At 41.7% G+C, this 14,065-nt stretch overlaps 2 protein-coding genes across 3 annotated transcripts in view; one reads left to right on the top strand and one right to left on the bottom strand.

Annotated features, from left to right (window-relative positions):
* LOC306736427 (low-density lipoprotein receptor-related protein 1-like) overlaps positions 1-4,742 on the top strand; it is a gene marked incomplete at its 5' end in the record, with an annotated part of 84,918 nt that extends 80,176 nt beyond the window's left edge. Inside the window, 14 exons of one of the 2 annotated variants that reach the window (XM_079218062.1) lie at positions 48-229; positions 360-466; positions 926-1,045; positions 1,179-1,355; positions 1,493-1,633; positions 1,720-1,893; positions 2,352-2,513; positions 2,609-2,792; positions 2,890-2,997; positions 3,089-3,162; positions 3,252-3,345; positions 3,503-3,541; positions 4,229-4,373; positions 4,584-4,742. In XM_079218062.1, the coding sequence (XP_079074188.1) occupies positions 48-229; positions 360-466; positions 926-1,045; positions 1,179-1,355; positions 1,493-1,633; positions 1,720-1,893; positions 2,352-2,513; positions 2,609-2,792; positions 2,890-2,997; positions 3,089-3,162; positions 3,252-3,345; positions 3,503-3,541; positions 4,229-4,373; positions 4,584-4,724 (1,848 nt within the window). In that variant the 3' untranslated portion in view covers positions 4,725-4,742. The remainder of the gene's footprint in view (positions 1-47; positions 230-359; positions 467-925; positions 1,046-1,178; positions 1,356-1,492; positions 1,634-1,719; positions 1,894-2,351; positions 2,514-2,608; positions 2,793-2,889; positions 2,998-3,088; positions 3,163-3,251; positions 3,346-3,502; positions 3,542-4,228; positions 4,374-4,583) is intronic. The other variant, XM_079218061.1, reaches the window with a different exon arrangement.
* Positions 4,743-6,402: 1,660 nt separating this feature from the next.
* On the bottom strand, positions 6,403-13,629 carry LOC306737047 (uncharacterized protein; the record flags this gene model as incomplete). The annotated part of the gene is made up of 4 exons (XM_079218752.1): positions 6,403-6,789; positions 6,885-7,102; positions 7,194-8,972; positions 13,597-13,629. The coding sequence occupies 4 exons, from the start codon at positions 13,627-13,629 to the stop codon at positions 6,720-6,722; spliced, it is 2,100 nt and encodes a 699-aa protein (XP_079074878.1). The 3' UTR covers positions 6,403-6,719.
* Positions 13,630-14,065: the final 436 nt, after the last annotated feature.

Raw genomic sequence — 14,065 nt, 5'->3', positions numbered from 1 at the left:
GTACTTATGCATGCATATGATGTAAACAAAAACGTCTCTGTGTTCAGATCCCTGATCTGAAGATGCCCCGTGGCATTGCTGTGGACTGGGTGGCCGGGAACTTGTACTGGACCGACTCTGGTAGAGACGTCATTGAGGTGGCCCAGATAAGTGGAGGACGCCACCGCAAAACACTCATCTCTGGCATGATCGATGAGCCTTATGCCATTGTCGTAGACCCACAGAGAGGGTGAGTGGGGCGGCACTAACATGGCAGTGGCAGTAGCTACTTGTAGAAAATCACAAGAATGCAAATTAAGATGTATATGTTGTATATATAACAGCATTGACAAATGGAGCTTTCACATGTCTTTCATTAGAAAAATGTACTGGGCAGACTGGGGGAACCATCCCAAGATTGAAACAGCTGCTATGGATGGGACCATGAGAGAGACGCTGGTGGAGGAAAACATTCAGTGGCCAACTGGTAAAACATGCACACACGTACATAAGTATTTCTCTTTACAAGGTTAATTTTTGGTCATTGGTCACAACGCAGGGTTGCTCAATGGAATGTACGTTGTAGTCCTTTCATGCTATACACAAATAGAACATATATACAAATATTTAAAATAGAATAAATATAGATCAAATTAAACAAAATATGCAGTAATTTATATACAAATAATTTACATACATATACTATACGGATACTAGACTTTGGTTTAGAGAGGGAATGAGTGTGGTACAAGACCGATTCATTTGTATTGTCTCTTTATTCCCATTGGTACCGGTTATGACCAAAACCAGCATAACAGATAGTTCCATGACATTTAATTATGATGGAGTGTATATAATGAGGGTGAATCATCTGCTTTATACTAAATAAAAAGTGTAAATCTTTAATCTTTCAAACCTTTTCTAATCCTGCTCTCTCTCCGTATAGGTCTAGCGGTGGACTACTTCAGCGAGCGTCTATTCTGGGCCGACACTAAACTCTCCTTGATCTGCAGTGTGAGGCTGAATGGCAGCGATGTGGTTGTGGCAGTAAACAGCATTAAGAACAGTTGAGTGGCACATTCTGTAATCTATACAAGCTGCAATCCACACCAGGGATCCGTCTTTATTAGTCAAGAGGTGGTGCACAATGTAAGAATGTGTATTTTTGCATTTAACATGTCTCCTCTGTTTCTACACAGACCTCCACCATCCCTTTGGCATCGATGTCTTTGAGGACTACATCTACGGCGTCACCTACATTAACAACTACGTCTTCCGAGTAAATAAGTTTGGCAAAGGCCCCATTGAGAACCTGACAACTGGAATAAACCACGCCACAGATATAGCATTGTACCACCGCTACAAGCAACCTGAGAGTAAGTAAAAATCAGACAAATCTCTCAACAGCAGTAATAATGCTCACTGAAACTAAGACAGTGAAAAAGAGATGACGATAGTAGGTGGTTATTTTCTTCCTATTTTTTAAGACTGGTTCTCTTCCTGTCTTTGTCAGTGACCAATCCCTGCGACAGGAAGAAATGTGAATGGCTGTGTCTGCTGAGCCCCAGTGGACCAGTCTGCATCTGTCCCAATGGACGCACGCTGGACAACGGCACATGTGTGGAGCTGCCCACTCCCACTCTGTCTCCTATCTGTGAGTAAACACACACTCTTACACACACTTACTTTTTCCGGCAGCTGAACTCATTCTGTATGACTAAAAAACGTCGCCGTCTGCAGCTCCTCCCAGCGGTCCCTGCTTGGTCCAGTGTATGAACGGTGGCAGCTGTTTCCTGAATGCCCACAAGCAGCCCAAGTGTCGCTGCCAGCCTAATTATGGAGGAGATAGGTGTGAGATTGACCTGTGCAGGGACTACTGCAAGAATGGAGGCACATGCACACCTTCCCCTACAGGTAAGACATGGACATTTCATGCTGGTTTTGACATTTTGTGTTAACTGTCTTTGACTTAGATAATAGACTTAGTTTAATTTAAAGTTGAAATACTGCTATATAGGCTAAAGTATGGCTTTACGGGCCACATTCGTGTTTCCGTTGGTCCAGTAATATGACACATTCTTTCTCTTTCATCATCCCTGTTTATTTATCTTTTCATATTCAATTTAATTCAGTATATTTTATATAGCCCAACATCACAAATACAAATTTGCCTCGGAGGGCTTTACAATCTGTACACATAACATCCCTGGCCCGGGACCTCACATCGGATCAGGAAAAACTCCCCCAAATAAAGATAGTAAAAACCCTTTCACAGGAAAAAAAGGGAAGAAACCTGAAGGAGAGCAACAGAGGAGGATCCCTTTCCCCGGATGAACAGAAGCAATACATGTCATGTGTCTTTCCTTCCACAGGTTCACCTACCTGTCGATGTCTGATAGGCTTTACGGGGCCAAACTGTAATCTGCACACCTGTAAGGATTACTGCAAAAATGGAGGCAACTGTACAGTCAGTGCCGGAAACCAGCCAACCTGCCACTGCCCCCTTTCTATCCTGGGCGACCAGTGCCAGTACAGTGAGTGTTCCTACTATCTAGCCGACATAAACATGTTCAAATACTTTTTTTGCATTAAGTAACTCTAATATATCATGATGTGTGTGTGTGAGCAGGAAGCTGTGAAGGCCACTGCCTGAACAAAGGTACATGTCTACAGAGTGACAATGGCTCCAAACTGTGCCGCTGTCTGCCTCAGTACTCTGGCAGCACTTGTGAGATTGACAAGTGTCACTATTGTCGTGACGGCGAGTGTATCCCCAGCAACGGTTTCACGTCTACAGGGGACTTCACCTGCCGGTAAGACATGTCATTCACTCAACACAAATAGGCACACAAACAATCTTGCACATGCAAAAATGCCTTTGCTACTCACAATTTGGTCTGTCTTCTCCAGCTGCACAAATGGAAGAATCCAGCCCAGCTGTTACACATGTGATACAAATGAGTACTGTGCAAATGGCCAGTGCTCTATTAACGCCATCACCCGCCTTCCAGAGTGCAGGTAAGGGGCCGAGTCTGAATATCTCCAGTGCACCATTGCATACAAGCACAGAGTGCATATGTCCATTCCCTCTCTTCTTGTGTGTTTGTAGATGTTCACCTGGCTGGGCAGGGCACCGCTGTGAGTCCATAGCCGCCAGTGACAGTGCCTCAGGTTCAGGTGGACGTAAGTCGACGCCCTGATATCAATAATAGAAGTTCATTAAATATGTCTCCATGCACTATTCTTATGTTTGTGTGTGTTTGTGTGTGTAGGAACAGCCTCCATAGTGATCCCTGTGCTGCTGCTGTTGCTGCTGGTTCTGCTGGCTGCAGGAGCATTGGTCTGGTATAGAAGAAGGATGAGAGGGTGAGTAACACTCTCCTTTTAAAACAAGAGACAGTTGAGACCTTTTCAACTTTGGTGTTCCCTCTATCCTTCCCTCTTTCTTCCTCTTCCCTTCTTCCCTTTCTTCCATCTACACGTGTCCTCTCCTCCCTGTAATGGCATCTCTTCTGCTCCTCAGGTCTAGCCGGCACAACAAAACCGGCTCCAGGCGCTTGCGGTAACGGTTGCCAGGGTTACAAATTATTTCCATAACCTCATTCGGTTCTGCATCCTGATGCTTTCTCTTTCTCTGTCTTTCCCTTACCCATAAGTCTTGGTTGCTGTGCAGTGTTTGGTCCTGTGTTGAATGTCGCGCCATTCTCCCAGATGTTCATGGGAGCTGTAGCTCATCCCTCTCCCACAGTATCTCTCCTGTATACTTGCCCTCTTCAGAGCGGCTCAAGGGCAGATCTATTGAAAGGATGCATTGAATAGATCTGCCTGTGCACTAGCCAGTGCTGTAGATCCGTCATGCTGTTGTCCATCATATTGTGCCATGTTGTACTTAATGTGCTGTGCTGTGGTTTGTATTGTGGTAGTATCTCTCATCGTGAGAGATGGACAGTGTGGCAGCATTATTTCAAACTCAGATTGGAAAATGCAGTGTGCATTTACTGAGAGGTACCATAGACAATGCAGACATGCATAGCATGTTTAGGAGGATTTAGTGTGGATTTATTGTAGGCTTTAAAAGATGCTGGGTTTGTGTTGGTGCTGTGGCTTTGTTCACTCAGCCTGGATGGTGGGAGGCCATGTGATGCCTCTTCCCTCCCTTCATGATGTGGCTGTTTCCCTGCTTGCACTGTTTAGGCTCTTAAAACCTTGAAAAAGACACAAAGGTTTGACTGGTTCTTATTCTGTTTAGGGCCAAGGGCTTCCAGCACCAAAGGATGACCAATGGGGCCATGAATGTTGAGATAGGAAACCCTGCCTACAAGATCTACGAGGGCGAGCCGGACGATGACGCCGGGGAGCTGCTCGACGCAGACTTCACGCTGGACCCAGATAAGGTAGAGAAAAATACCAGGCTTGCATGCATATATATATATATATATATATATATATATATATATATATATATATATATATATATATATATATATATATATATACATATATATATATATGTATATATATATATATATATATATATACACACACAAATGTTATAGCCTCTGCTCATACTGTATGTAAAATATCTAATGGATGTCCTTTTGCAGCCCACCAACTTCACAAACCCGGTATATGCCACTCTGTATATGGGAGCACACAACAGCCGCAACTCTTTGGCCAGCACAGATGAGAAGAAGGAGCTGCTATCACGCGGAGATGAGGAGCCCCTTGTGGACCCCCTGACATAGACTGTCCATTGGCCTGGATCACTATATTCCAAACACACCCCTCTTCTTGCCTTTTAAAGAAAAACAAATGAAAAAAAATCAATAAAAAGTGTGAGAGAAAATTGATAAAAAAAGGTGTGAACACTGTATAAAATGTACAAAAATGAAGGACTACTTTTGTATGTGATTGCAGTATTATATTTTGTTCTTTTGAGATTCCTCTGGTCAAAAATGAATAACATTTTCTATGAGAGATTTTTAATTTACACTTTGTCCCTTACCCTTTACCTAAATAGCCACTACCTCTGTGCAAAATGAAATGGAAACAAGAAAATCTGAAGAAAAGATGCTATCATTGGAGCAATTTTAATTTTTTATTTTTGTATGAATTGTATAGAAAAGAAAAATACAATGTTCCATTTCACCAGTGCCAACTGTTTGTTGTTTGTGTTGACTTTGAGCGGGAAAGGCAAAACTCAAAGTTTTCTAAATCGGTACATATGTTGTCTTGCTGGAGTGTCTTAGCAAGATTCTGCGAGACAGATTTGTGATAGCACCGTTTGTGTATAGCACATGGAAAATGTCAATACCAGATGGCAACCATAGTATTTCCACATAATTTCTTCTCAGAGAACAATGTTCATGAAATGATTGTGTTGTCTTCCTTGCACAGAATTCATATTTTACGGCATAGTGTATACCGTAGGCTTTATACCGTAAAATGTAAAACAGGTATGTTTGTTTTTATCACATTGTATGACAGTTGTCATGTGTTGCTGAAGTGAGAGGATGAGAGGTGTTTTTGGTGTGTGATTATGGAGTCCGAGAGTGAGGAAGTTGGTCATGGGTTAAACATTCCAGCCAGAGTGGTGGGTGGAGATTACAGATGTAAAGAGATGGTAGTTGTCTGTGGATAAGAGTCTCCCTTCACAAGGAAAGGGAGGCTGCAATTATGGTCAAATTGAAAAAAGAGATGGGTCTTTTCTTTGTCTTTTATTTCTTCAGTCCATTTCTTTTGTAAAAGACCAGATATCTTCTGTCTGGCTTTGTGAGAAGATTATCTTTCTACCTTTAGAGGATCAAAGTCTGTACGTTCACAGTTTTGTAATGACTCGAGTCTTAAGTGCATTATGTTCATTTGGTCTTTAGCATTTCTCTGCTCTTCTTGAACTTTGCCCTGCTGCTGCTAATGCTACCATTCTGGTCGCTCCTGACATGTCCTTACGCTCAGCCTCTGTTTCAAAATGCTGCTTTCTGTCAGAAATGTGTCAGCCATATGTTAATGCATGTGAAAAGTAACACCAATCTTTAATGTAACTACAATAACGAAGTTTTTATTTTGCTTACCTGTCAGCAAGTGATATTTTACGCTGTTGTATGTTTTGACTTTAATTGAGAGAGAAGTACAATCATTTTACCTAAAGAACATTTTTGCTAAATCATACATGCATTTTCAGAATTGTTTTTGATTAGTTCTTGTTTTTTTTCTAATGAAAAATGACACATAGCTTTTATAGTACACGATGCATGGAGGCTCAGACTTTCTTCTGGAAAGAGAATAATGTTTAATTTTTGCTGGAGTACTTTACAAGCTAAATAACAGATATTGTTATAAATAAAAATAAATAAAAAAATTGTACAGAAAACCAGCCAATGTGCTTTTTTTTCCCAACATGCTTGCTGATATAGTGATGAATACTATGACTCAATGTGGGTTGGGTTAATCATTTATTAGACAAATTGTTAATCAGATTGTCTGTACTGTAGACATAGCGTTCAATTTATCGATGCAAATATCATTGTTATTCTGTTAGAAGTTGAGAAACTTTATCAATCAACAAAATAATGAAGAAATCCTTCAAAGAAAGTTCAAACAAAAATAAAAACAAATTACAAGAAAAGAAGCGACACATCATAAAATACAACAATATGAGCATTCTATTAATTGCTTGCTCTACATAATAATCTTAATTTTTTTTGGTGTGAAAATATCTCTGCTACTTTGTATGAAAGTCTTCACACGATGCCTTTAGCCTTCAGCTCCTCTTTGACTCTGCTCAGGTAGCCAGGATCAGGATACCCAAAACTGTGGAGGCAGAGTATGTACAAGTGTTCAGGCATAACTTTGTCAACATTACAGCAGACTTGACATGAAGAAAAGAAGCCATTTGGCTACTGTACCACGATGGTCCTCCTGTAGTGCTTGTCTTGTGGTGAATGTCGTTCCAGGTCACTTGGTTCTCCATCCCAGTCGTTCTGGAAGTCCCAACAGTGAAAATGAGCCTCTGGTCGAACGCTTTCTTCAACAATAGGAGCACTTCTCTGCCCTCTTTGTTGTCTGGCAGGTATGCTATTCTGGAAATACCATTATAGTACTTCCCAGGATTTGAATGCTTTTCCTGCAGAAGGAAAAAGAGAAGTAAAGATAACCGACAACCATATTAGAAATGAACTTAAAAAGTTATAAAATATTTAAATGCAGGCATTTACCGTCTGTGTTCCACTTGGAATATCATATAGGATGGTTATAGACCTGCAGCCTGGGAATCCAGGGAGGGATGGAAACTTTACTGTCCACGTCATTTTCCCCCCCGGCTGGTCTCCCTCCATCAGACCAAAGACATCTCTGCAAACGGGACAGATGGGTCCCATGTTTTTTCTTGATTGGTCCAGGCATTCTCCACAAAATACATGTTTACACTTAAGATGTCTCTTATTGGTTATCTTTTCGAGGCATATAGGACATTTTTCGTCTTCCTCTGGGTCGCCTGCTGTTGCTCCGCCTCCTGTGGGTGCTCCAGTGTTGTATCCAGAGTGTCCTGTTGCTCCACCTCCTGTGGGTGCTCCATTGTTGTATCCGGAGTGTCCCGTTGCTCCGCCTCCTCTGGGTGCTCCATTGTTGTATCCGGAGTGTCCTGTTGCTCCGCCTCCTGTGGGTGCTCCATTGTTGTATCCGGAGTGTCCTGTTGCTCCGCCTCCTGTGGGTGCTCCATTGTTGTATCCGGAGTGTCCCGTTGCTCCGCCTCCTCTGGGTGCTCCATTGTTGTATCCGGAGTGTCCTGTTGCTCCGCCTCCTGTGGGTGCTCCATTGTTGTATCCGGAGTGTCCTGTTGCTCCGCCTCCTGTGGGTGCTCCATTGTTGTATCCGGAGTGTCCTGTTGCTCCGCCTCCTGTGGGTGCTCCATTGTTGTATCCGCAGTGTCCTGTTGCTCCGCCTCCTGTGGGTGCTCCAGTGTTGTATCCGGAGTGTCCTGTTGCTCCGCCTCCTGTGGGTGCTCCATTGTTGTATCCGCAGTGTCCTGTTGCTCCGCCTCCTGTGGGTGCTCCATTGTTGTATCCGGAGTGTCCTGTTGCTCCGCCTCCTGTGGGTGCTCCAGTGTTGTATCCGGAGTGTCCTGTTGCTCCGCCTCCTATGGGTGCTCCATTGTTGTATCCGGAGTGTCCACCCAACCCACCTCCACCAGAGGCTCCCTCTGACTGCATCACCCCAATGGCACCATTTTGGCGGGTGAAGCTCAAAGGTGATGTGGCAATCTTCTGGTACAGTTGAAGAAGAGCTCTGACAGCGTGGCTCTCCATTGACACGTTTCCTTCCAACTTGTTGTAGTTAGCTTTGACTTTGACTTTTTCCTGATTGGTGAACGATTCTTTAAAGTCCACATTGAACTTCGCTTTGATCTCAGCTACTTGCTCACCAAAGGAAGTGGTCATCAGTTTCCAGTGCCTCTCCTCCATGGTTAGACCAGCATTAACAAGAGGGTCTTTGATGCTCATGCCAATGTTGGGTGGTTTGTCTTGAGACTGCCATGTTGACTCTTCAACATAAGTGCTGGTGTTTGTCATTTCGGTTAAGGACTTACTGATGACATCTTGACTTTGTCTTGGCCCACATACAGTCATTTCTTCAGAGGATACAGTAAGCAAAAGCTTGTTTTCCTTTCTCTGGATGATATTCACTGTGTCCTTCCACTCTTCTGGATTCACCCTCTTGAGAGGAATAATTAAGCCATTTGAGTCACCCAAGCACTTCTGGACAAGGCTTATGAACTCAGAGCGAGCTTTTAGTGAGCTTCCATCTTTCTGGTCTCCTTCAAATGTCACATTTACTTCTGCCATGATTTGGACTCCATTTTCTTCCTCTATACGTTCCATTTCCTTCTTGTAGATGTGGTTCACGTACCAGAAATGGTTCACCGGGACAGAACAACTACCTGCCTCCTCTTCGGCTGTAGGAACTGCACTATGCTGCACCGGAAGTTGCACTTCCTTCTGAAAAAAATAAAATGTACTAATCATAAAAAAAAAGCCATAGTTTTCAATGTAATTCATTCCTACAGATTCACGACCCAGTACATACATCATGTTGCACTGACACAGACGAAGGAGGAAGATTGATTGAAGCTTCCTCTGGTGCTGGTGTATGAACCTCTCGCGGTGTGGAAGAAACAGACTTTATTTTGACTATTTTTTTTCCATCTCGCTCCAGTTCTTTTCCAATTAGTTGCTGAAGCACACTCTGAAGCTCACTCTGAGCTTAAAGAGAAAAAACAAACACAAAATATACATTTCCCAAAAAAACATTATAAAAAAAGAGAACATTTTAAGAAAAGAACTACAGTATATATACACTGCCGGTCAAAAGTTTGGGACCACCTGGTATGTTGATGTTTTTACTTTCCTTCAATGATGACTATTTTAGTGACAAAAAGAGTATAATTCAGACACTAAATGTATTATTTGTATTTGTAATAGTTTTGGCCAGAAAAGACGACGAAGAAGAATTACTTGAATAGAACTTGTGTTTAGTCAAAGTGTTACATGTCAGGGCAGAATACTGTTGCAATTATATACCCCCAAATACCCTTTATTTTTGGATTTGCATAAATGACCAACGCTCATCCTTGAGACACAATGGTGCATTTGGGCTCTAAATATTTTGGGCCCTCTGCAGTCGACTCAGTGGTGTGATTGAATGGTTTTACACTGTGATTTGATCTAATATTCATTGATCCAATTCCAATACTGCTAACCCTGTACTAACCTTCTATTTCTATTGTGATGTTTTAAGAATAGCTGTTAATATTAACAGACCTGTTAATACATGCCTGTAATACTTTTTACAGGCATGTTTGTGCACTTGACACAGAAACAGGAACTTTAAATCTGCACTTTTTAATGCTAAGCTTCCAATACATTTTACCAATGACTGGTGATTTCTTCTATTCTTATGCAACTATTGCTCAGAGGGATCTTTTTCTCGTTCTGCCCTATCAATTGTCAGTCTGGTCTAACCGTTGTACAGCGTTTTGTTCTCCATGCACAAAACACAACTTTTCTTACAAACCCTGTCATACAAAATAACATAGAACAACATAGAAGAGGACTTTCTTTAACCTAAAAGCATGACAAATACAAAGCCATCCTGTAGTGGCTGAGAGCGGAACAAAGCTGTAGTGCAGGGGTCACTAACAGGCGGAACATGGTCCGGACCCAGACGCCGTTGTCTCTGGACCCTGGACCGAAAACCGATAATTCAGGATTATTACATTTTCATGGATCGCTTCTATTTAACCGGGGCAACGTTTCTAGCCTTTACGGCTCTCGTTCGGCGGTCCAGGAAACACATCGACCAATTGCACGCGCTGTAAATCATCTCACGTGATCCTACTTGGCCAATCTTGTGTGTATTCCGATAAGCGCCACCCTCGACTCAAGTGAGATGGTCACACACGGGAGAGACCCGATAGTTGGAAAAGGTACGTGAGTCAGAGAAGTTATTTCACTTGGCTCCAAAAAGATAAATGTGGGCCGCTTAACCAGAGCCTTTAACCAAGCAAGAATGGACAGACTGTTATATGTTGATTATTCCCACAACCTATTCAAGAGCAGTATGTCTCATGTTCAGTGATATTAAAAGCAGCGATGTGAAGCGCCACTAAGAGACAAAGCACAGATCTTTTGAGCAAACGTACCGACTCACATCCCAAATTAAGGCACAGAAAAATAAACCTTAGAGGCCAATATGATCAGAATCCTAACATATGAACTAACTGACCAACAATGATGTCAACAGAGAGGATAAATGAGCTGAAACAAGTGATTTAATAACCATATAAAATCCCTAACCCTACATTGCTTGACGCCTGAACAAACTGAATTTAAAGCTGGAGGACAATTCAGTTAAATTCATTTTCTAAAATTAAGTAGTTCATTTTGAGAGTCACATTTTTCAAAAGCTTTCTGTTTTAAATCCAGCCTTTATTTTACTTGAAATAAGAGAAGATCATGCATTTATTATTAGAGTATGTATTATTTATAATTGATCCAGTTCAATTGGAAATCTGTAATAAAAAATATTGTTTAGATGTTATTCAATTGAACTTTCATTATTTAATTTGACAGTTAGTTGCTGGTAACATACAGACGTTTATACAATTGTTGGCTACTTCAATACATATGGCACAACATCATACAGCGCAAATTTGACATTATTGTAATGTTACTGACCTTTACATGAGGAAATTCTCTCTAACTGGACCTCGCTGAATACCTCTGTTCGAGTGGATCAAGCATTTGTAGCAGGGGACCCCAAACCTTTGACCGGCAGTGTGTAATATATACAGATATAAACTGGCATACTATACCTGGAGCAGGTTTAAAACTAACCAAAGCGCTTCCATCTTTATCAAAATGTAACACTTTGCAGTCTCCATGGAATTTGTCGTCGTTGTTGGCCCAACGCTGAAGAATTTTCTCCAGTTCAACTTTATATTTCTGCTGCATAAATGCCTCTGACCACTCGACTGAGATGGTGACTTGAACTTCTTCTTTGTTCTATTATAAAGACATCAGAGCCAGAACACATGTTAGTTCATGTAACTGCATTACTAAGCAAGATAGTACAAAATCCTTGATGCCATTCAGCCGAAAAGGTCTGGTTTGAAAATAACTTTCTCTAGAGAATTGTATAAATAGTAAATATGAAGACTGATTGACACGACTGTCAGTTTCAAAACAGATAGAAAGCCAATTGATTACTTGTTTTGTCATATTTTAATTTTGCATGTTCTGTATATGACACTGGGGTTATGGATATGGAGGTAATGTTTTTTGGACTTAACTAACATTGCTTTAATTACGTTACATAATGTTGATAACCTGGGTGCAATGCAATTAGGGCTGCAACAACGAATCGACAAAATCGATAAAAATCGATTATCAAAAGTGTTGGCAACAAATTTCATTATCGATTCGTTGTGTCGCGCGATTATTACGCCGGGCAATAAGTCGCGGAGAAGAAAAAAAAGAGCGGAGCAGAGCAACTGGCCGGCCAGCGTTTCTGAAATTGGAGTGAGACACGAGAAAAGCTGAGGTTGTGATTGTTTCAAAAATAGAAGATCTTTGATAAGTCGAGTCTTGGCCAATCAGCGTCTTCATGTTCCTCAAACTTGTTTTTAATGGAAGCTACTAGTCAGCTTGCTATCGCGTTAGCTAACGTGTTTGGTTGTGTATTGTCGTTAAAGTTACGTTATGTTCCGTTACAGTTCAGTCTTGCTTGTAAAAAAACGTAACGTGATAAAACATGCCGTCACCCCCCGGTCTGGTTCAGTTCACGCTGTCACTCGGTAACGTTAAAGCCTAGTTTATGGTTCTCCGTCAGGTCGACGGCGTACCTACGCCGTACCTACGCCGTACCTACGCCGTAGCTACGCCGTCGACGCAGACCCCTACGCGCACCTCCAAAAAAATCTGCACACCGGCGGATCTGGCTGCAGGTTTTTTTTTTTTTTATACAAAGTAGAATGAAGCAAATCACGTAGTTGGGCTTAGCCAACAACGTGACGTCGTGGTCATAAGAGACCCAGAATGAAAGAGTTTAAGGAAGAGAACGCTCTTTATGTAGCAGTACAGCTTCCCTCTGTCCCAGTATTTCATACATATTGATAAAGCAGGGTATGTAAATGCAGCCTCTGGAGGGATCAATTACAGTAAAAAGGGCTCACATTTGGCAGATGTAAAGCATACATGTGTATGTTTTTAGTGTTAGTCCATTTTGTTGTTTTAATTAACAGCTCAGGGATGTTCAAGGAGCAACCTGTTTGTGCACTTTCTGAAGATGTTTTGCACTGTCACTTCTGTTTTTGAATAAAGGGTTGGAAATGAACGCTTTTTTGATTAAAACATTTTTTATCCGATTCATCGATTAATCGAAAAAATAATCAACCGATTAATCGATTATTAAAATAATTGTTAGTTGCAGCCCTAAATGCAATGTTAACTGAGTAGAATAGGACCGAGGCAGACAGAACCAATACAGCCACAAATAAGAGGCTGGTATAGACTAGCATAGTCTGTCCTGGGAATTTATAACTGGATTTTCATACTTTCCCTTTCACTTTACAGAATAAAAAAACTGTTCATGTCTTGGACATGTCACCGCCATTGCGTCCACCATCCGCAACAGTACACGTCAGCACACACACACTTTTCTTTTTCTTGACCTTTGACCATAATGATCTGTAACTCCAACTTCGAGTCCTCTTTAGAGGTAATGATGTTTGCCAGGAGCCCTCGGGTGTTATGGGGAATTGTAGAAAGCTTTTCAGGACACGCACACACACACACACACACACACATACACACGCACACACACACACGCACGCGCACACACGCACACACACACACACCTACCTCAGCACCCTTGTCAGACATCGGAGGCTGCTCGTGCTCGCTTCTGTCAGTACACAACTGTAAATTCAAATAAAATGGCAGCGTGTAACGTTTAAAAATACTTTTTTAACTGAACAGTCACCATAAATATCCACACAAAACAGCACAGCTCCCTTAACAGTTGTCTTGACTACTATTTTTAGTCCTCCATTAGTTTGCTCACCTCCATGGGCTCCTCTGCGTCACTGGCTGACATGTCGAGTCTTCTCCCTTTAACACAGAGACAATAGTAACTGTGTTGTCACAGTTAAAACAACAAATACGTATTTATGTTATGTATCTTCATAAAAAATGGTCTAATGTCAACATTATGCTAAAATCTATTGTATCGCTCTCTCCACTTTTCGCTAACTTCGGTGGTTTATAAATTCGCTTTCAATCTTTCTCATTTCCTCAATCTTCCGCACAACGTTACGTCACAAACTAACACAAACTTTTTTAGCATAAATACAGCACGTAAAATATGAATTTATGACGCATCCGAGTCGACTTACCTTCACTTGGCTCTAAAGTTAAAACGCAGCTTCTTCCTGATAATTGAAAGTGAAAGTGTGCGTAGCTCCGCGAGATGAGACCAGTGACGTCACAGTGTGCCAGAGGGGAAAGAAACGAGAGCTGCGGACTTTTCATAG

Source organism: Taurulus bubalis, assembly GCF_910589615.1.
Source record: "Taurulus bubalis genome assembly, chromosome: 5".
Classification (NCBI taxonomy): domain Eukaryota; kingdom Metazoa; phylum Chordata; class Actinopteri; order Perciformes; family Cottidae; genus Taurulus; species Taurulus bubalis.
This window is presented reverse-complemented; position numbering and strand designations above follow the sequence as displayed.